Source organism: Rhinolophus ferrumequinum, chromosome 19 (genome assembly GCF_004115265.2).
Source record: "Rhinolophus ferrumequinum isolate MPI-CBG mRhiFer1 chromosome 19, mRhiFer1_v1.p, whole genome shotgun sequence".
In the NCBI taxonomy this organism is placed as follows: Eukaryota; Metazoa; Chordata; class Mammalia; order Chiroptera; family Rhinolophidae; genus Rhinolophus; species Rhinolophus ferrumequinum.
This window is the reverse complement of record NC_046302.1, coordinates 44,441,466-44,464,602: the sequence shown is the minus strand read 5'-3', so window position 1 is coordinate 44,464,602 and position 23,137 is coordinate 44,441,466. Positions and strand designations below refer to the sequence as shown.

At 37.3% G+C, this 23,137-nt stretch overlaps 1 protein-coding gene across 3 annotated transcripts in view; it reads right to left on the bottom strand.

Annotated features, from left to right (window-relative positions):
* Positions 1-6,889: 6,889 nt before the first annotated feature.
* RAB27B (RAB27B, member RAS oncogene family) overlaps positions 6,890-23,137 on the bottom strand; it is a 125,690-nt gene continuing 109,442 nt past the window's right edge. For all 3 annotated transcript variants that reach the window (XM_033087568.1, XM_033087567.1, XM_033087569.1), the window contains 5 exons: positions 18,123-18,294; positions 16,412-16,497; positions 11,642-11,745; positions 8,716-8,839; positions 6,890-7,647 (listed from right to left, as the gene is read on the bottom strand). In XM_033087568.1, the coding sequence (XP_032943459.1) occupies positions 7,458-7,647; positions 8,716-8,839; positions 11,642-11,745; positions 16,412-16,497; positions 18,123-18,275 (657 nt within the window). In that variant the 5' untranslated portion in view covers positions 18,276-18,294 and the 3' untranslated portion in view covers positions 6,890-7,457. The remainder of the gene's footprint in view (positions 7,648-8,715; positions 8,840-11,641; positions 11,746-16,411; positions 16,498-18,122; positions 18,295-23,137) is intronic.

Sequence of the window (23,137 nt, the reverse complement as noted above, 5' to 3'; positions counted from 1 at the left end):
TCATAATTGGTGTGTTGGCTTCCTAATCTATGATGTGAGTCTTCTAAATAAGTTTCTAACAGAACAGCAATGCTCACTCTACTATAACTCTTCTTTCTCTATAAATCGCAGCAATCCAGATTAGAAATGAAATATTTCTTGGTATAGAGAACTGTGACTAATAATACCTTGAGACCTTGCAAACAGTTTTTGTTTTTGTTTTGTTTTTTGACACAGAGTAGGGCACATTTTTATTTTTATTTATTATTTCCCCTCCCCCTTCTGGTTCAAGCTGTTGACTGCCGGCCACTCACGGCAGCACACTGTAGCCCATGGCAGCATACAGCAGCATGCCGCAGCCGGTGACAGCCCAGCTCCAGGGAGAGCTTTCCAGGGAGAGCTGTTGTTCACAAGTTTAGCTGTGGAGGGCGCAGCTCACTGGCCCATGTGGGAATCGAACCAGGGGCCTCAGCATTAGGAGCAAGATGCTCCAACCACCTGAGCCACCCTGCCAACAGTTTTAAAACGAGAGATCCTATAACTCCAGACAGTGAATGTCAAAATAGTCTATATTTTTCTCTCAATATGGGGCACATTATGACTATTCAAAAATCCAATGAAACATTAGGAAAAGCAAGTCCCTAATGACTTATCTTGAATTATTTAAGATAAAGCCAGGAGGCAAAAGATTCTGCCTGTGGGAAACAACATTAATGCTACCGCGGAGTCAAGTTGAGAGAATGATGCCAAGCATTTATTTGCTTGCAGTGGGAGCATTGTTTATGTTTAAATTAAAAACTCATCATTATCTTGGCAACACCTATCTAAGTAACATATGGAGGGAAAGCAACTCTGGGAACAAGGCAGCCTTTGTAAATGAATATTAAAAGGAAACTGTATGGTTGTGGTCATGAATTGGCCTTGAACGTTGGTCGTTTCACCAGTGTGACTAAGGGAGATCCCACCACCTGCCGCAACATTGTATTATGGGGAAGAAATAGGTTGCGAAGGTGCTTATGTACTATAGAAGGCTTCAGCATGTTAATTGCTAATTTTATAAATGTATCGTTCAAAATTATTAGAAAATTTCCCTTGCAAAGTCCAGCCCAGTCTTGAAACAAATTGAGAAAGTTTAGAGAGATGGATAGAACAACTTGGCTGCACCCAAATCACTTCTTATTTCCTAATTCCCAATGGATACCTTTCTTTTTCAGTTGAGGTATAATTGACATTTGAGCATAACATATTAGTTTCAGGAAGATATCATTTTTTAACGTGATACAAGTTTCATGTTAATACCAGTTTAATGCTCCCCACCCACCCTACAGAAATAAGGTTGCTTTGACTACACAAAATAATTGATAAAAACGCATTTTTATTTGAAAAGTGTGCAGTAACAATCACTGAATACAGTTCTCAACCGTAGTATTCAAACCTAGACACCACAAAATCATTGGATGCTATGATTTCTGAAGTCACTAGAACTTTGGTACAACAAAATAATGACCTAACAATGGTTGTCAGGCACCACAGTCTATTCAGGGGTATACAGAATAAAAACTCCATGTTTAAAGTTTTAAGTAACATTCATAGCACTAGACAAAACAGAGATGTGTATAGATGACAGACAAAACAATAGAATCGTGCTTAGTCTAAAAATGACGATGATACCACTTGAAGGTAGACCATTGGGATACAGTGAAGCACATCAATGTTACATCAGAACATTGTTTACTGTGGACACATTAAGCATGATAACTTACTTTTCTTAAATAATTTCAGATACTGTGAGTATCTTTTACAAAGCTATGGACACAAAAGCCCTATTTGTACAAGGAGGATTTTGACCAAGTTGTTATATACTATCTAGATTTGGACTTCTTGAAAGAAATACAAGATGACATACAAAACGAAACCGAACTCATAGTGTTTTCAATAACTCAAGATACTCGTATATTAAACATTTTCAATCATATACAACAACCTGAAGTGGACTACCCATTGGTACCTTCCAATACATCTATTAAAATAAGCTGTGTCCCTGTTGTGACACTTCTTTTCACAACAAGTGGTTTAAATTATGACTGTGATTTTTTTTTATTAGTTCTTAGCTTGTGATAGTAGTATCCGCTTATGACATGGCACATAACTTACAAACTAATTTCTTATATATTTTCGCTATTGAGCCTGACCCAAACCCTGTGAGGCATGCAGGGTTTATAAGTCCCATAAGAGGAGAAGCCACTAAGATATTTCATAACATACTCACAGTCCCCAACTTGTTCTGGACACTTTCCTTTCTATAATACTAGGCTCCTCTGAAAGAACATTTGAAAAAATAACCAGGAGAATAGAAGACTAAGAACAATAGCCACCGGTTAAATAAGGGATCCATTTGGTTAAGGACAGATGTGCCATCTCCTACATAATTTGTTAAAGATCCTTAAAAACCAAGTCACCTGAGGGATATTAGCCATGACTTCCAGAATCTGTGGGAAAGGAAAGGAACCAGAAAATATTCAAATGACTCAATCCAAAGATGATTCATCTGTATACTTTATTCTTCGAAAGATGACACCCTTGGGCGTCCGGATGGATGGCTCAGTTGGTTAGAGTGCAAGCTCTCAACAACAAGGTTGCCGGTTCAATTCCCACATGGGATGGTGGACTGCGCCCCCTGCAACTAAAGATCGAAAACGGCGACTGGACTTGGAGCTGAGCTGCGCCCTCCACAATTAGATTGAAGGACAACGACTTGGAGATGATGGGCCCTGGAGAAACACACTGTCCCCCAATATTCCTCAATTAAAAAAAAAAAAGATGATACCCTTTAAAATAATCCCACCCTTTTGGCACTGTTTTTTGTTTGTTTGTTTGTTTTTGTTCTCTCTATATAAGAAGTTAGAAAGTCTCTCAACCATAGACCATTGGTAAAAAGAGCTTGGCAGAAAAGCGTCTTTGTGATACAACTCCAATTTATGAGAAAATGAGTTTCAGATAAACAATATGTGTTAATTTTGATGCCAATAATAAAATATTTGGTGTTTAAATATTTTTATTACCTTAGTTCTAAGGATATAATCCTCTACTTGGTAGAAAAAAGTGATGTATAAATATTTGCCAAGGATCTAGTTACAAAAACTCTTCTTTTTCGTACTTAAAAAAGTCAACATTGTAAGTTTGAGCACGACCGTCTCCATGTTCTGCCGCATGTAAGAATTTTATTTAGACAACTTTTAACTCTTATGTTTCTTTATAGTTCTTGCTTAACAGTATCATTCTGGTTGGGTCATCACACAAGAATTTTAAAGCAGTAAGTTTATAAAATTCCCTATATACTTAACAATGTTTTTATCAGTTCTACTTTATGAGACAAGGATTTTCATGGCTTTATAAAGCATTGAGACAACACTTATCTCTATATTCTATATCTACTTTTCATGTATAAGAGCTCAGCACTCTCCCCCAACATAGGTTTATATCATTTTGGTCAAAGATAAAGAAAAAAATATAGCTTTTGGTGAATTTTTAGACAACTTTTTCAAATATAGACAGCATCTTGGCATCTTTAAAAAATTATACAGCTTTTCCTAAAATATTTAAATATTCTAGACTTCTCTTAATGTTTTAAACCTTGTTAGTAGAGGATGAAAGACAACTTTTTAAAACCACTTTGGTTAACATCAGCTCTCAGAACTTCCTTTTAAAGAGTTATTCAGTATCTTAGGAAACAGAAACTTCAATATTATTTCTTTTAAGGTTGAATTTTAAACTCCAAAATTCTTATGGATGAGGATTTTTCCTCAAAGTTTTAGTGTGATACACAATGAGTAAATATATGTACTTTTTTCTTCCAACTGAACAGAGAACTACAGAATAGTAAACAATCTTGTTTCGTGAACATAAATTTCCAGATTATATACCATACCTAGTTGAACACTATTACATGTATTGTTTCTCTTTCTAACTGCTGTATTCACCCCATTAGTGAGAATATATGTGAGCTTCACCAAAGTTGTTGATTTCCAGTGAACTCAATTTACAATTTAAAGAATATTTTGGCTGTAATTATTTTTTAATGTAGCCATGTATTTCTCTATGGTCAAGCTTCTTTCTCTTATAAAGGAGAGAGCAAAGGACTCTGGCCCAGTTCATCCAACCTGTACAGATTGGCAGAGAATAACTTGTACTAGAAACATAACAAAGACACCCACTAACACATTGAATGGCCCACCTGGTTAAAAACAGCAGGTAAACTATTTACCTTGGAAAATGCTGGTTTTGAATTTTTTGCAGTGTGATAGCTGATAATACAGAAATGAGAGCAAACTGGCTAGAATGATGACTTGCAAGAATTTTTAAATTCTTATGTAGAGACCCACAAACTCAACTCTCAGCATTTAACATTTTCTCTGCCAATTTGGGACTTGTCACCCTCATCACACAAAGACAAACATTGTTTTCCCTCAACTATACTTGATGCATTTTTTTCAAAGGATTTTTCTTTTTTTACATTAAAAGGTAACTTTGTCGCTAATCACAGTTAAGAGTCTCATGTAACGCTCACCCCATGAGAAGTGAGCTACAAGACCAGCAGATGGTGGTAATAATCTCCAGATTCCGATAATGGCCTTGTTCCTTTTGCTTAAGATATCAAAGACTTCTAGCTGTGTTAGTGTCTCAGTGAGACCTTTCTAGAATATGACAGTCTAGGAAATGAGCTATATGGTGAGAGACAAATTTGGTCACGGACTTATCCGAGGCACTGGGTTAGAGCAATGTAAACATTAAAGCATTGTAAACACTCTAGAAATGGTTTGTATACCGGAAAGGAATTTCATGTCCACTTTAAATATTCCTCCAAAATACAATTTGGTTTACCAGAGCATTTGGGAAATAATCAGTAACAGAACACATCATGGCTAAAACTACATGCTGTTGCAGGGTGAAGGGGATATGAAATTCTTTAAAGCATTCTGTATACTTCATGACTCCAGATCTATTTGAAACTGTACAGTAAATAATACAGAGTAAATTGTGAATTAATGAGAGGAGTTATTTTTTTTAATGTTTACATAGAATTTGGGGTCAGATATCAAATTTGACAGAAAATATTTTTTTAGATGAAGTATTTATAAGTAGAATACTATTTTAAATTAACTCGCTTATGTGTTGTAAGTTTTGTTTCTCTTGAGATTATCACCCAATAATTGTTATTTGTATAGGCATAGTCTGTAATTATGGGCATTATCAACCTCTGCTGTACCTATCAAATGATCTTAAAACAGATCCTGAATAAATGCTTGTTAAATAACTGACAATGACAGAATCTTGGCCTAAGTAAATCAATCATATAACTGGAAAATAAATGGAAACAAAAAGACATATCCAAAATAGAATACCTTGAGGATTTTGAAAAGGTTAAACATTCCCTATTCTGGAAATGCAGGGGATATCACAATTTGAATCCAAATAAGAAGTGGATATAATGACCACAGAAGTTCACCAAATTTTGCTACAGCAATAGTTACACTGTTTCTGTTCACTTTTCTGCAAGGAGAAACATCTTTGATGTTAGCCAATAGCTTTCCATTCTCCTGGCACAGGCACTGAAGTCAGGAAGACCATAGTAGAGAAAAACACCATGGTGGGAATACCCAAGCATGACCCATCTTAGAAGCTGGCACCATGCTGCAGTCAGAGGAACTGGGCAGTGAACACCGAGAATTCCACAAGGGGGCTAACCCTTCAAAGCTTCCAGATTGCTTTGATTCCTGGCACATTTCTGTGTCTAGTCGACCCTAAGAACATTGTATATAGTCCCTTGGATCTGTGTTTCTAAACCTGATTCAATACCAGATGGAGACTGGTAGGCAGACATCAAGGGCATGTGTGTGAGAGGGGAAAGGTGTGTGTGTGTGTGGAGGGGTGGAATTAGGGTTTCCAATGTCTGTAACTTAACAAAAGAAACATGCACAGCATTAGAAAAATGAAGTTTAATTGGCAAAATTTTATAGTAAGAGGAACTATTCTGTCAAAAAATCATATGCTCATAATAAAGAGAAAATGATGTGCAAGCCTAAGTGACTAACTCAAATTTTGGTGAGATAAAATCGAGTTCTATTCCTGACCAACCCTGAATGATAGGTCCACCGTGGGCATTTTGCTTTAGGCAAAATAAAAACAAATGCTAAATCTATTGTAATATGGCAGGAGTTATCACCAATTTTGATGTAATTAATGACATGAAAATTCAGAGTGACCATAAAATTGATCCATCATTATTCTGAAGTTTTTGATCTATGAAGTGACACACATGTATTTTTGCAACTGATTCAAAGCCAGGGGTGGGTGTGGATTGGAGAGGAGAAATGTGATTTAGAGTTTCCAGTGCTTTTGTAAATTCAAAAAACCCCCACAATTAATAGTCACTTTTTTTTTTTACATATCACCAGCAAAGTGTATCTAAAAAAATTAAGGCTAAATAGTTTTCCTTGACTGCATTTTAAAAGAGATATTTAATAAACAGCAATCTTTAATTTTTCCTTGTGACTATCACCATCTGCTAAGAAAAATGAAATGTGAAGCTGAACACTGAACCAATTTTTAAAATTTTGTTTGAAATGAAAACCTCTAGATTCTCTTAATCCCAACTGATAATGTCAACTTCTAATTGGCTTGAGTGAAAGTTGGCTAAGTAATTCTTCCAGACATCTGTAACAGTTACATTTAATTTCATTTGTCCAAACACCACGTTCTCACACTTTCATTTTTCTCCCAGGGCATTTCTCTTGTACTCTGTCATTCACAATCTTGTTCTTGTCTATCTGCCATGTAATAATATAAAAATCTTTATTTTTATTACATAGTCTCCTACATTTTAGCAGAAGTCTGACATTCATCCTCTCATAACCTCATCACTAATTTAGTCCTACTACAGCTCATTGGGTGTACACAGTCATACCATTCTTAGTGATCCATTAAGAATTCTTTATTGTGTATCCATTTTTAGCTAATATGTTTCCCCAATGCAAACCTCAAAGTATGAATCAGATTCTACATAAGAAGTAAATCTAATCTTTTTTTAAAAAATCATGTGTCTGTGTTCTCCCTTTGGTAGCTGATCCCTTTCTCCAAAATGATACGATAGTTTTTGTTCTGACTTAAAAGTTAAAACTGATTTCATCTTGTATACTGTTTCACATACTCATCTTCTTTGTAAGAAAAACAAATTGGGCATCCATAATGGTGAGATCACTTTAGAAAATCTTTGATCTTATTTGAAGGGGCCACAGAAACAATTGGTCAATTCTTTTTGAACACTGTTGACTATTATGGTTTCTTAAAATGGATTTTCAGGCAAAAAAAGAAAGACATGCCATTATGCATGGTCTACTCAACAACAATTTTGTGGTTTGTCACTGTTTTTGGAAGTAATATTTGAGTGGGGTTCTTGATGATGAGTTACTATGTAGAGTCTAGCAGGCACATTTCTTCTCTGCTGGTTTTTCCCCATCGAGCTTTCCAGAGTTTCCACCATTGACAGTGTTGGGGACTTGTGTCTTCTCTACACACTGTTCCATTCGCTTCATTATTAAGTCCAGAAGGGTTTCCACAGCTTTCTCCACATTCTGGCCAGTTGCTGCGCTTGTTTCAAAATATGGTAAACTAGCATAGAAAAGATGGCAAATATTTTTGAGAGAAAGAAATCAGAAAAGATACAACAAAATGTATAAAAGAATCACACATGCAAAAATATGGCTGGCTGAGGGACTGTAAAATAATCATGATTTTGCTGGCCGAGTTGGAAAGCATCCTTGGTTTTTCTCAGTGAGTGAAAATTGGTGGGTTGCTCATTCGTGTGAGTGTAACCATACTACAGGCAAGAAAACTGATACAGGTGGTACATAGATATTTAAAGCCAATGCATTATCACTGTTTTTTTGTGTGTGTGTGTGTGTTTTTAATTAAGATGGTAAAACCGCCCAAACTGGTGATCAATATTACTTTCCTCCCAGTTAATTACCTAGAAATCTGATTCAGAAATTAAGCAGGCACTGAATGGAATATTCATGTGAATACAGTCTATTTATTTGGAATCAAAAGTTTCAAGAATACATGTACATTTTTAAAATTCGCAAGGAGAATCCTTCAGTAAAAATTGGCAGATGTGATGAAACTGCTTTAAATTTAAAAAATAATGACAAGGTCTGCCTTGGAGGTCAATTTATTGTTAATTGCATGGGGTGTTTTAAATTTTTGTTAATCTGTCATTTAAGTTATGTAAGATCAGGATTGCAATACTACATCCACATCAGGTATTATTCTTTAGAGTTTTGCAACTATTAACTGAGAGGCAGGAGAGTATAGTGTGTGTTCTGATCTCAGACTGCCTGCGTTGAATTCAGCTACTTACCAGCTATATGGCTTTCCATCAATCATTAATCTCTCTATGTCTCAATTCCTCACTTTAGATCATCTGCATATGGTTATGAGGGATTAAATGAGTTAAAGTCTAGGAACAGTTGCTAGCACATAATAAGTATTCAGTAAATGTTAGCTGCTATTGTTACTAAGCAATTGATTTAAAACATCACATTCATTCCTCTAGAAGATCTTTTCACTCATGCGTGGTTCTTGAATCAAGGATTTCTCCTCATATCAACCTTGTGTCCCTGCCCCATTACTAAGCAGCAGTGTGCAAGGTCAGGTGACGTTGCCACATAACCAACTTACCCGTATTTGTCAGCCAGGTCCCGGGCTTGCCGTTCGTTGACTTCCCTCTGGTCTGGCAGGTCTGCCTTGTTGCCAATTAATACTATATCCGGATTTTCACAATAAGCATTTGCTTGCAGTTGGCCTTAGAAAGAAAGCAGATGGAACCAGCAAGTTAGTTATAAACAAGTGATGTCAAATGACTGCTCATATCAGATTTCTAACCTAATTGTTCATCTCCAGCTTGGCTGCTTACTAGTTATGTTATATTAGCCAAATTACTTAACTCTTCTCAGCTGCAGTTTCCTCATCTGTACAATAGAGATAACGCCTCATAAATGGCAGATTATGAAGATTGATAATAATGTATGTGAAGCCCCTGTGTGAACACCCATCAGTGCTCTTCTCCATCCGAGGAAGAGCCCTCCGAGATGGATATCCAGCTTCATACCACTTGTTCTGCCAATAGAAGTGGAGGTCATAGAACATGATTTTACAGTGCGTAAGTTTGCTCTTTCCTTTAGGAGGCGGCCTCATTTCTAAGCCCTGAAGTCCAAGGTGATGTTCTAGAAAAGCAGAGCATTTTTGAACCACCACAAATTCATAGAAACAATTTTAAGATAGGTAACTTATTTTTCTTTTCACTGTGTGTGTGTGTGTGTGTGTGTGTGTGTGTGTGTGTCTTTGTGTGAGATGAGAGAGAGAGAGAGAGAAGGAGTAAGAAGAGGGAGGGAGGAAGGGAATAGAGGAAGGGAGGGAGGAAGGAAACAAAGAAGGAAGGAAGGAAGGAAGGAAGGATGGAAGGAAGGAAGGAAATGATGAGAATAGGTCAACCTGTGTTTGCCAAGTTATAGGGATCACCTCTAATGTCCATCTCTAGGCATGCTGTGTGAGACTTTGCCAAGGAATAAGACAAAGGCTTACCCTACAACACCAATTATCTGGTGTTAGAAATTAAAGTGTTATTAGACATGGCAATTAATAATCTTAAATCTTAACAGTATCCTTCTGAAAAAATTTAAAAACAAGGGAGGGTCTCATCTGCCTTAATAAAGGATGAATAAATCATTCTCTGAAAGAATCTAATAATACCAGCTCCTTATTGCCTCAGAATATAATAATAACATCAAAATTTGGATAAAGAAATAGAATAATACAAGGCAATAGAGACAGATTCTAGGATAAACACTTATTTAGAGAAGCAATTAAGGAAGTCAGAATTTGTTGATATTTTCCCCCATGGTAACAACTGTGTTATTGAGCTCACATTTAAGGCAGTTATATATTAATTATTAGGAATAAATAATATATAATAATAAGACATACATATATTATAATATATATGATATATTATCTACTCTGTGCCAGATGCATATCCAGGAGTTGGGCTATTGCAATGGAACAAAGCAAAGTCTGCACTTTCATAGAGCTCACATCCAAACCACAAGGAAAAAAAGAAATACATAATATAAAGTAATGTCAGGTGGTGGCAGTGACTGAAGGAAATATAAAGTGTATTGAAAGGATACAAAGTAATGAAGAGTGCTATTTTAGATGGGGGGGGGGTCAGGGAAGGCTCCTCCCAAGAGATAAATAAAGCTTACAAAAAGGTGAAGGAGATGAAAGAACTTGCATACACTGTAAAAGAAGAGAAAGCGAGGTAGAGGGAATCAGAAGGACAAAGAGCCTAAGGCAGGACTGTGCTTTTGTCCTCCTCAGAACAGCAGCGGAGACTTCTGGCTGGAAGCCCCTGAGCTGGGACAGAGTAAGAGTGAATTAGAGAGGAATCTAAGGCCTGATCACCATGGCCTTGTAGGTGGGTGAGTGACTCTGGGTTTTATTCCAAGTGAGATAGGAGGTCCCAAAAAGAAGGACTTTGACCAAGGGAATAACATAATCTAAATTATATGTACAGAGGGAGCCAAAATCATGTATACTCATTTTAAGAAAGGAAAAAACTATTAAAATTATAATATTCAATACGTACAGATAACAAAAGATGAATATAAGTCACGTTTGACTTCTACAATTACAAGTGGTGCTCAAAGTGCTTACCGTCAGTGTAATTTTAATACAGTCTTTTCCTTTTTTTAAATGTGTGTACATTTTTTGGCACCCTCTGTATGTATATATATCACTCTGGCCACAGACAGCTCTGACAAATCTAGAAATGACAAGACTATCACCAGCCCCATGGGATTACATGTATATCCCTTTAGTATCTATTTGCATTTATAATAAAAAACGCAATTAGTGTTATATTAACTTAAAAAATAAAAATCAAATACTTCTACTCTTCTGTGCTGACATATATTAATCTAGATTTTATAACTGATTAGGTGGCTTTTAACTTTATGTTTGATCTAAATTGTATAGACTTTGTTTTATACACGGCTTCCTCACACTGGAATAGTTTTTGAAAAAAGGAAAATTTCAATGTGAGCCGATGGACACACTGTACCTTCCCTTCCCGTGGCTGGTCTGCTCTGGAGTAGTTTCTCACCTAATTCACCCATGAGTTAACTAACCCATCAGTTAACCCAGGTGCAAGGACAACACATTTTAGGTGTAACCTCTCAGAAAGCTGTTTTTCTCTGTCCTCTCTGGGTTAGATACAGTAGACGTGGGAGCTCACACAGTTCTAAGAAGTCTTTTGAGACTAACCGGACAAGTGGAATTAATGGCCTTTCAGTCACATTAATAAAGACCTTAAATGCAGATGCTTATGAAGCCCCAGAGGCTTCTTCTAAGAGCGTCAAAGGAAAATACAATTCCAAGTCACCCTGGGTGATACACACCACTTTAGAGGTGACGTGGGAAACACTGAATTCATGACTGCCTGAGGTGAACCTGTGGTACCCAATCTGGGTTCATTCTGTGAGGCAAACAAGCAAATAGAGCTGCTGGGTCCCAGAGCAGTTAACACAAGTTACTTGGTCCCACTTACTCATCCAGTTCCTGACATTTAAGAAGCTCTGTTGACTGGTGAGGTCAAACATTAATAAGAAACCCATAGCGTCTCTGAAAAATGCAGTGGTGAGGCTCCGGAATCTGCCAAGAAATCACAGGGGATAGATTTGAAAGTTAGTCCACAGACATAATGACGGTGACAATACTAACAACACTATTTCCCTTTTCGATATGAAATCTCCATGGCGTCGCTTATGGATTATCCTACAGAATGGAATATTGCCCAGGAAGACTGCACAAGGGACATCTGGTTATAAATTCTTTTTCAGACCATGTCCTGTCTTTACCTTCCATCATAGCACTCACACACAGAGGTTGTAACAACCAGTCACACACTTGCTTACACAGCCCCATGGACTCTTTGTCTTGTTGGCTCACGGGCATCCCACGGTCCACAATTAAAATGTCAGCCACTTTAGAATTGGGACTTTAACTTATACTTTTCAATCCTCCTTGTCTGTTCCCAGAAGAAAGTTTGGCACATGGTAGCCTGAAAATGAATGCTTGTGATCACATGCAGAAAACCACAACTTGTTAGCAGCTGGAATGAGGGTTCTTTTGTAGGGAAAAAAAGAATGTTGGAAAGGAAACCCTTTTAGAAACATTCGTTTGGGTTAAAGAGTGGCATTCATGTCTCCTGAAGAACAGAGAAGACACTGAAGAAAGGAGAAAGAGGAAGATGATGAGAGGGGTCAGAGAGACTTAGTAGTTGGGAAGACAAAGCAAGAACGCTCACCTCTAATGGAAAATTTTGAAGAATACACTCAGTCACGTGACGTGTAAAGACTGTCCTTCCCCTGATCCTACCCCCACCACCAAATATACTCAGTGAAGTTGAAGATGTGCTGAGACCCTTTCAACATCAGGAATGGGCAAAACCAAAGACCACACTGGGGCACCATAGAAAATTGGGTTATACTGATAAAGAGGTACATTTGGCAATAAGTTTTTAGAAAGGCACATAACTTTGAAATTGAGAAGGATATCACTTCCTATCATAAATATCCCAATTTCTGGTCTGCTATTTCAGCCTGTTTGTAGATCCTCTGGTTTCCTCAGGGTTCTATCCGAACCCCTTCTCACTCTACGTGTATTCACTGGATAATCTCATCCACTTCCCTGGCTCAAACATCACCAATATGATGAACCCTAAATTCATAGGTCTAGATCTTTCCTGCCTTCACACCGTGTGCCGAATTACTTGTTGGATATTTCCACTTGGAGGAAACTAAGTTACCTCCAATTTCACTTGTCTAAAACCAAACGGATTGCCCCTGATTTCTCTCTCAGTGGTATCACCATACTCCTGGTTGACCACACTCTCTCTCTCCTTCACCTTCTGTACACAATCAAGACAAATACATCCTGACCTTCACATTTCTGTCCACCTACATATCTCGCCACTACCTTAGTTTCCAACCCATTATCTTTTGCCTGGATAACTTCAACAGCCTTCTCAACAGGCTTCCTGTCTCCAATTTTGTTTGGGACCCCCTGCCCTTCCCTAGTTTCTTCCCACTGATTATGTCAATCCTCTGCTAAAAACATTTTAATATTGATGCATTGCTCTTAAGATAACGACTGAACTCTTGAATAAGCTGTTTAAGGCTCTGCACCAACTGACCCTTGCTCATGTATCCAGATTCATCTCTGGACCACCCACAGCCATACTAATCTTCTTTTCATTCTTAGAAAGTTCACTCTCTCACCTGGGCTTTCACACATGCTGTTATTTCTGTGGGTAACCTTGCCTTCATGATCCCTTCCCCTCCTACCCCTTTTGTCTGGATAAGACTCACTCATACATTGTGTATGAGAATATGTGTAACAGTATTGAAGTAAATGCCACTTCCCCAGGCAACCTTCCCACCACCCACTTCTGGGTTACGGTCTCCTTCTGGAACACCTGCCTATGAAACCTTTGTTTTCCTGTTACTGTCCTAAGCTACATTGCAATTGTTTGTTATTTGTCCAAATTCCACCCTAGACTGTAAGCTCCCAGAGGAAAGGAGTTGTGTTTCTAACTTGCTATGCATTACATTTTCATGGCCCTGGATGTAGTATTTAGCTCACTAAATGTCTGTCAACTTAAGAGAAAGAATATAAAATTGTTCAAGATGTATATGACTTCGATAGAGAACAATACTTTGAATACTAAAGCAGGGAGAAGAGATATTTTAACAACTATTTATTTCCAAATTAGAACTTCTTTGGTAGGACATAATCATGATGATTATGAAATACCAACAACTGTACTCAATTTTTTTCTGGTGGACTTTTTCTTTCCAGTCACTGGAAGCTCACAAAGATTATAGCGCTTTTATTGAATGATTCTTTCTCTTTGGAGACTAGCTGTACTCATAAAATTATCTCTTCCTCAACCACAATAGTGTGGCTAACTCAACCACAACAGCCAGCTCTCTGTCCTCTTCCTAAGACTGTGTGTGTGTGTGTGTGTGTGTGTCTCATTTGAGGACAAGACTGTCTGTTCCCCTCTCACTGCCCACAGCACATGATAAAGTTACTTAGCAATATGCTTGCATTATGGACCACATCAGGGCAAACACTTTTGCATCGAGAGCAATGTGTATAGGATACTCTTGCTCCAGACCAGGCTCACCTACTGGATCAGTCTGCCCAGTACCCTTGTTATGCCTCATTCTTCCCACGATTTACTCCAGATGGAAGATCTGATTTCTAGCTTCACCCACCAACCTTATTCTTTCCCCAGGGTGGGGAAAGCTAGGACCCCGTTAAAAAAAAAAAAAAGAAAAAAGAAACAAAGATATCCCAATGTCACATGATCACTCTTTCTCCCTCACTGGGAACTAAGGCTGTTGTTCTGCATCCTTTAGGCTTACATAAGAGGTATTATTTTTTCCTCCTTCCCATTACATCACTTTTATCAATCACCATTATCTTATACAGGTTATGCTGCCAGATGCCTCACACATTGCTGAGGTGTGAGGCATTGTTTCTCTTGTTGCTTAGCTACACCTTATATTTACAGAATGGAAAATTCTCAAGGGGTGAATAATCCCAGTGTTCCCAAGACTCACCCTAGTATTCCCCATTTCCCTCATAGAGCAGCTGTCTTGAGAGGACAGATGAGAGAAGCCTGCCATCATGGAAGGCTGACATATCATGTGCGAAGACATATGGGAACCACATTTTCTCATATTACTTCTTCAAATTTGAATTAAATTGGTCTATAAAACATACATCTTTGTGACAACAAAACTGACATATGAACAGAGATTCTTGTGAGGAATGACTTCAGAAGAACCAGCCGTGTTGAAGGATGTGTGTAAATGGAATTCACAGTCAAAAAAGCTAACAGAGAGGCCCGGCACCTCTCCTGGCATTTACACTCACTGAAAGCGAGAACATTTTGGATGCATTTCAAAAACTGAAGTGTTTACAAGCATAAACATTCTAAGACATGCAATACAGAATTTGGAGGTATGTGCCTTCTAAATATCTCCTCTGACAATCTATTGCCAATTTTTTTTAAAATCTAACATTGAAAAGCTTCACTAGAGCTTGGGGTCTTTTGCACTTTGAAACCCTGTATCTCAAAGACATATATTTTCATCAAATGATGGTATAGCACCTCCAGTTCTAAGCAATCACCTCCACTGTCTACTGAGTATCTCTTGTCTTGGACACTGCACCAGAGATGATGCTAAAAAATCAAGCATGGTCTTAGCCCTTCTAAAGCTGACAGTTTTGTTGGGGTGAGAAGGTCATAAGTGAATCAAAGAACGGCAGTTAGAGTCAAAAATAAAATATTTGCCTTATTACAAGGTGGTATATAATAGGTGTTATAGGAGTCCAGAAGAAAGAGGGAGTTGGTTTAAGTTGGGGTTTCCAGAAGGGCCCCACAGAGGACTTGGAATGGAATATGACCCAGACCTGGTGAAAGGAGAGGCTCAAGGAAGGTGGGAAGGGAGCAAAACATTCCAGCTGGAGGGCAATGAATGACGTGAGCAAAATCTTAAAAGGAAAAGTCGAGAACTATAGGATTTCACTGATATATGGGATATAAAACTGAAAGCAACAAAGGAACAGGACAAACAAATGAAGAAACAAAAACTCATAGACAGACAATAGTTTAGTGGTTACCAGAGGGTAAAGGGGGGGGGTGGTAGATGAAGGTAAATGGGGTCAAATATATGGTGATGGAAGGAGAACTGACTCTGGGTGGTGAGCTTACAATGTGATATAGAGATGATGTATTACAGAATTGTACACTTGAAACCTACGTAATTTTACTAACCACTGTCATCCCGATAAACTTTGATTAAAAAAAATCTTAAACAACAAAGCCAGTCAAATGGCATAGGACAGAAAGGCTATGCGGAAGAATGGAAAGAGATCAGAAAGATCTTAACACCCTTGCCTTCCACTGAGCAGCACTTGTAATGGTGTTAATTCCCCACCTTAATTCAGTTAAATTCTGGAGGAGTTTTTTTTTTTCCCTGTTACAAAGTAAAAAGGCAACACATAACAAGAATCTTCACAAAGATGTTCAAAAATCTAATTTTTGAAATCTGAACCAACCCCTACAATGCTAGTGATGGCAATTAACCACAAATAATTTATTTTTATTTCTCAGTACAAATGTATTTTTCGAAACCAGGAGACAAGTTACATATCATTTCATTTTCAAACCACATACAGCATTCACTTTAAAATAGGTTTTTCTAAGCTATTTGTGCCCAGAAACAAGGTAATTTACTATTACCGTTCTTGTCCTGCAGTGTCCCAAAGCTGAAGATGCACCTTAAACGTTTTCCCTGACGATTCATTTGGTCCCTGTGTACTGTACACCTGAAAGATACAATTTTCATCAGTTGATACTGCTTTGTATGTTGGCAACATTCAAATTCTCTGGGTTCACTCAGGATGTTTTTTCTCAATTACTATAATCAAAGTTCATAGTGCAGGATAAATATTTGCTGTGTTTTTTTCCCCAGAAGTATCACATATACTCTCACTTTTAAATGTCAAGTAGAAGTATGATTTTCAACACAGTTTAGGCGTACTGCAAACTTAAATTAGACACCTTCTGTCATTTCCTCACACAAGCAGCAAACATTAGATTTAGGACCCAAGTTCTAGGTTCAAATATCAACTCTTCATTTAACCTCTCTGAATATTATTTTCTTATCTGCAAATTGGAACTGATTTCTTCCTACTTTACAGAGCTATGGCAAACTTAAATGAAACAACGAATGTGAAGTCATGTTTAAAACCATACAGTGATTTACAAATACCTAAATATCTTTTCCTGTGAATTGGATTTTCAAAATGACTTAGGCATGAACTATTCACAGAAATCCTCAAAGGTTTACACAGGGTATTTCAAGTTCTCCTTTACTAGCCATTTCCTCAAAGGCTTTTTTTGGAAAGTTAAAAGTTTTAAAATTATGGTCCCTTGACCTCTTATTCAGTAAAGCATACCAATTTTAATATTTAATCAGCTCCTCTAAGTATGGCTTAGTGAAAATGCTTCAAGGGGAATCCTTTGTAAGAATTTATACCTAGATCAGTGTTGGAGAGGGGAGAAGTCACAGGAAGACCCAGGAGGGGTTGGAAGCAAGTTTGCTAAGAGTGCACTACAATGTATCGACTTTCAGATAAGGTCTAGAACATTAAAAAAAAAAAACCACGATTTAATTTCTCAATCATCATTTCCTTTGTTGTTGTCCTCCCCTCCCCGCTCAATTCTTGAGGAAGGAGTAGATTTGTGACATCACCTGGAAGCCGTAGCCATCTCGGCAATCAAGAATACCTTGGGTGGCAGTGAATCTGGCTAAGCTTATGTGCCTATGCTACATGTCTCACATGTCACAATATCCTTATTGCTGTCATTAGTGTCTAGCATCGGAGAAGAAAGTGGTTGTGATTCTCACTTCAGCTCCCTTATCTTGGAAAATAGCATGGACTGGTCTCACATTCTGTTCATAATAAGCCAGTGATTGATGGCTGAGTCTACACATAAATAAAAATGCAGCAAGGATGTACAAAGCTCATGTTCCAGCTCCTTGCCAATCATCCTTTTTAACGTCTTTGGGGAAATGAATACTTTTCCTTATTGAGCAACTTAACTCAGATCAACCGTTAATGTCTTTAGATCCTGAATAATTCAAGTTTTGAAAGATTCCGTAAGCATTCACTTAAAAAAAAAAAAAACCCACCACACTATATACACCCATAAACTGTTTATTTTAGTTGCCCTGTATACTTTTGGAGACAAGCAATAGTGTCACTCAATATTTTCCTATGCAAAATGTTATCGTTGAGAAAGTAAAAAATACCTATTACAAAGGGAAAGGTTGTAAATTTCATGTGATAAAAGACAGATACCTTGCAATGCAACAAACATAGTCTCTTAATTCTTTTATTATATGGGTGGATCAGCACCAAGTTTAACAGTACGGTTAAGAACTCACCACGCGTTTTTCCCGAAAGTCTATCCCTACTGTTGTGATGAACTTGGGATTGAATTTATTGTCTGTGTATCGATAAAGAAATGTCGTCTTCCCCACCCCCGAGTCTCCAAGGGCCAGGAGTTTGATCAGATAATCATAGTCCCCATCAGTCATAGTGATGGTCTTGTTGAGCCTGCATAAAAGAGGAATAATAGTATGTTACAATTAAAGTTGGGCTTCCTTTGTAGTCCTTAAAAATAAAACATACATTTAGGTTTCCAGGTTACAACATTTGAATGCCTCTATTCTGCCAAATTCTGAATTAACATGTTCAGAGCAGCTTCAGGAGTAAAGGTACATCTATTTTTATTTCACTCAGTACAAATCTTTTTACATCAAGTCAGTTAACGGGGAATCAAAGCTATATGATATCCACAGTAGCCATTGCCACAGCAATAGTAGAACTTAAAGAGTCATAACTTTTTGTTTTAAAGCCAGTGCCCTTTTGGGATCAGGAGTATGATGCTTAGAAGAGAAGAGAGTCATAGGGAATAGAAAAACCCATCCAAGACAATGCAGGTATGCTAGAGAGAGACGGAAATGATATATGGGTATTGAAAAAGCCTAGAGAAATATGTTGCATCTAATCATACAGGATGAGCTTTCTATTATTATGTACATACAAAATATTCCTTTTTGATTTTAAAAATGTAACAACTGATCTGATAACCTTTCAAAACATTGATTTGAAGTCATTTTAAAACCAATATTTAAAAATCTTCTGATTTGGAATTCTGAAGTCTCTGTTCTCCAAGGGCACATCTGCTATATGTAGCAAGTCGGCTGAATATTTTCCAGGCCTTGAAAAAGAGGAAGAGGTATTAAGAGGCAAAATTATGGCAATTATGCTAATATTTCTCCTGACAGAAGGACAATGTCACTTTCTGTTTCTTCCAGTGCTCTAACCTCTTTTGCCTCAGTCTTATTTTTTCTGCTGTTGCAGTGACTATGAGTAAAGATGAACCAAGAGCCTATGCCAAGTACACCTACACTGGTAACACCAAAACTATCATCACCACACACATATGAGTGACACCATCACCTACTCAATAGTTGCTGACATCTCCACTTTTGAGTTTGGCAAAATGCTCTGCTACTTGGTACCACTTTCTGACTGATGGATTATAGACATGTTTTGTCATATCCTCATATAGAAGAAGGCCTATGAAGATTTTCCTGGAATGAGAAAGTTTCTCTCCTCACTATGTGAGAAGGAAGAATATTTTCCCCAACCTCTACAAATCCAAAAATCCAGTACCCTTCAAGAGCTCTCAGGTGATTAAAATTAAATTTCAATAACAGGTTATTCCATGGACTTATCTAAAAATTGTTTGAAAATGCTAATTATTTTCTACATGTAAGAAAATTTTGCACGTTCATCAATTTATTTTTGATAACCTTGCTTTAGTTAGTGGTGAAAACTCAACGTTTTCATGTTTTTGGATAAATAATGATAAAGATGTTATTTTAGGTACTTACAAAATCAGTATCATTACAGCATTTGGAAGATTTGTAATTTTTTTACATTAGGATTTTCTAAAATTTGAACCATACTGCTTCTAAATACTAAATACTTACGGATTTATGTTTTTTTAATTAATGAATGGTTCTTGAGGAAAGGTGTTTTAAGAGCTGCCAATACATAATTTTGTGTAAAACTTTCCTCGTCTATAATCTGCTTTCTTCACTGAGTAGGACTCTCAAGGTGGATGTTTGCTGACCATGAATGGTCACTTTTTCTTTTTTAATATCTATACAAAGTACAGTCATTGCTCAGGAAGAGATGCCATCAACAACTAGCCTTCCTTCATAAAAGGAAACATACCGCAACTATTGACATGATATTCTTCTTGGGAAATGTCTGTGTTGGTTGACTGCCTCGTGACTAGTTCTGAATTTGGATGGTTCTAAATATCTTACCAGAACTTTGTAATTGAAGATGCTTCTGCTCTTAGTCTTTGAGCCAAATGGATTGCTAGAGGAGATTGCAGCCAAAGTAGTATGATTTCTTTCCATGTAAGGTCTATCACCACCACCATTACTCTACCTTCTGCTCTCTTTCCCCTACCAATCTTGCTCATATGAAGCTCTTCTGAAGGGTAATAAAGTCTGTCATTTCACTAGTAGAAGCTGCTAATTCTCATGGGAAAAGAGATTAATATTTATTCTAGATAGCATATAAGTGACTACAGCCAAATTTCTTCCCTGAGCACAAGTCTTGATACGCGAGGGAAGAGATTGAAGCCACTGGCTGCCTAAATACAAGCTAAAGTTGAGGATACTGTGGCTTCCTGGAAAAATGAAAATACTAGAGTCAAGAAGCTACATCAGCATATTTTAAATTTTTGCTTAGTTAACTATGGGTTTTCTTGCAATATTTTTTTGTGTGTGTGTGACAATGACCAGAAAGGCTAAGTCTTTAGCAAATCTAATTAAATATCTTCAATATATAGTATCATGACCAAAGACAAAACTTTTTAAAAAGGTAATTCATAATCTAGTTCCTGACAAGGCATGAATACACTTGAGCGTTAAATAAGGATTCAAGAAAATGCAACATAACTTTACAAGATCGAACATGATTAATTGATAAATGAGTCAAATAGTTGTGCTTTTAGTTCAAACAAAACAACAATTTTCATAGACTTCAGTGGTCAGAAAAGATGTTGTGGAGGAAGAGAACTTGCATTTAACCTTATAGCATAGGGAGGAATTAGGTACTAGGAGAGGAGATACAGAGACTATCCCTACTTGCCAACTACATGACCTATCAGTATTCCTGATCTCAGCCAATTTGTTCTTTGTTGTTTGTACATAAACCTGACTGGGCAATACTGGGGTTGCCGCCCAGTCAGGCTTTGATCCAGAGTGAACAATTCTGGCTAACAGAGATCGATTCCACTATGTCCCACAGTAGCACTTTTCTATGAGTGAAAGGTTGTGGACTCTGTAAAATTTAACATAAATTCCACCTGAAATGAATGCAAAGCTTGGCACTGTGAAAAACCTTCATTTAATATCTTCAATGGACTAAAGAAATTGACATATTAAGCTAGGCATGAGATAATTTGCCTCCTAAGTTTCTTTTGAAAATGAATTTTATTTCTTATTTTATATCACTACTCATATCTATATCTATCTATGTATAATTTTTTTGTGTTTAGTTTGGTTCCTCTTTTATCACCATGTGATTTTCTGAGTCCTAAAATCATATGATCTCAATATTCTATCCTTAGCACAGCAAATACAACACCACAAAGAAAAATAAAAGCCTTGGCAAGGTTTCCTCTTCCAAGAACTGAGCTGAAAAAAAGGAAAGAAAAGATCTGGGAAGGATCAAAAAGTTGACAAGTTTAGCAATATTGTTTATTCCTGCACAATGATTAATGGTCTTGTCAGTTCTTGGTTTTATGGATCTAAAAGGGAAGAAAAAGCCAGAAGCTTGCTGTGTTTCAGGAAGTGTGTCAGACATGCCACCTTTATCACTGTGTCACAAGCTACACCACACGGGCCAGAAGGTCTTTAAGATACACAAACTGAAGCGTCATCCTTAGAGCCCTTCATGGGAAGAAGATATGGAGCTGGGAAGAGTAAGGAAAATCTTCAAAACCCCATTAAGCTCTGTTTAATGAAGAGTCCTAAAGGTAGAAGGAAATCTAAGGCATCGCATGGTCTAGCCCTCCATTTACAGATGAGAAGTCATGTGACTTGTGGGGTGACAGTTTCTAACAGAGGGAAATCCAAGACGAGTATTCATTATAATTTGAAATGAAAAGTAGATTAGATAGGTTGAAAGTAGAAATATTTTCATTCCATAAGGGAAGGAAATTTTCTCTGCATATTAAAAGGAACGGGATTTTCCTAGTTGGAATATCTCAAATAAAGTTGCTTATGGTTTCTCTTTTATTTCTCTGCAATGTTTCATTCTTCTTGAATGTAAATTCCATTAGATCAAGAACTTAATATCCTTTGTCCACTGCTGGATTCACAAAGCCCAGTGACGGGCATATGGTAGAAGCTTAATACACATGTGTTGAGTCTATAAATATATTTCAGCATCTCAGAGCTGTACAAATGTCATGGGTAACGAACTTAATCTTTGACCAGTTAGTGGAAGCACTGTCCCGCCAAGTTCAGCCCTTGTATTCTCCTTCCTTCCTTATCTGTAAAAGTGAATATGATCACATGGTACTTTCCAGGTCTGGCTTCCTGCGCTCATTTTTCTATTTTAAGTTACACAAGAGTATAAAAACCTTCTCAAATAGAATATTTTTATCTTCAGAGGAGGAGCTTCAAATAACCTGGGAAAAGAGAACCTACAGAGGAACTACAATGTTTGAAAGCGAGCTGTGCTGGCAGAGTACATAAACTTATCAGTTGAATAGGTCAAGGCTCAGAGAACTGGGCTCCTCCATGAAAGAACCCATTCATCCATCTAACCCACACTCATAGGCACCTCTTACTTTGCCTGGTTCTGAGAATACACTCTGCTTTTCTAGCAGGGAGCTTAACAAATGCTACAAATATGTGTAAATGACTACTATAACAGACGGACTTACCCATGCAAACTGGTGATCTCTGCTAGTTCTCAGAGTAACAAGCTTAAGAATGCCATGACAAGCCATGACCTTGTGACTTGAACTTACTAAATTAATAAAAAATCAACTTAATATTCTTAAGGCACTTTGGAAAACTTAAAATAGTAAACGAAGTGTCATTGATATTATTTTGTACCTAGGGTAGATGGTTTCAAAAAAATAAACCTGGCAAGCATAAAACAGAAGTTTAATATGTTCTCCTCTATCTTTGATTGGTGTGTGTTGGGTTCCAGTAGATATAGTTTGAGGTCTGGGATTCTCACTGCAAGCACTTCAATTGCCTAAATGATAGCCTGACGGTGGTTCTCATTAACTGACATTCAAACGCTGCTTCCCCAAAACCAAGTTCAAGTCCTGGAGGTTAGGGTTCAATCATGG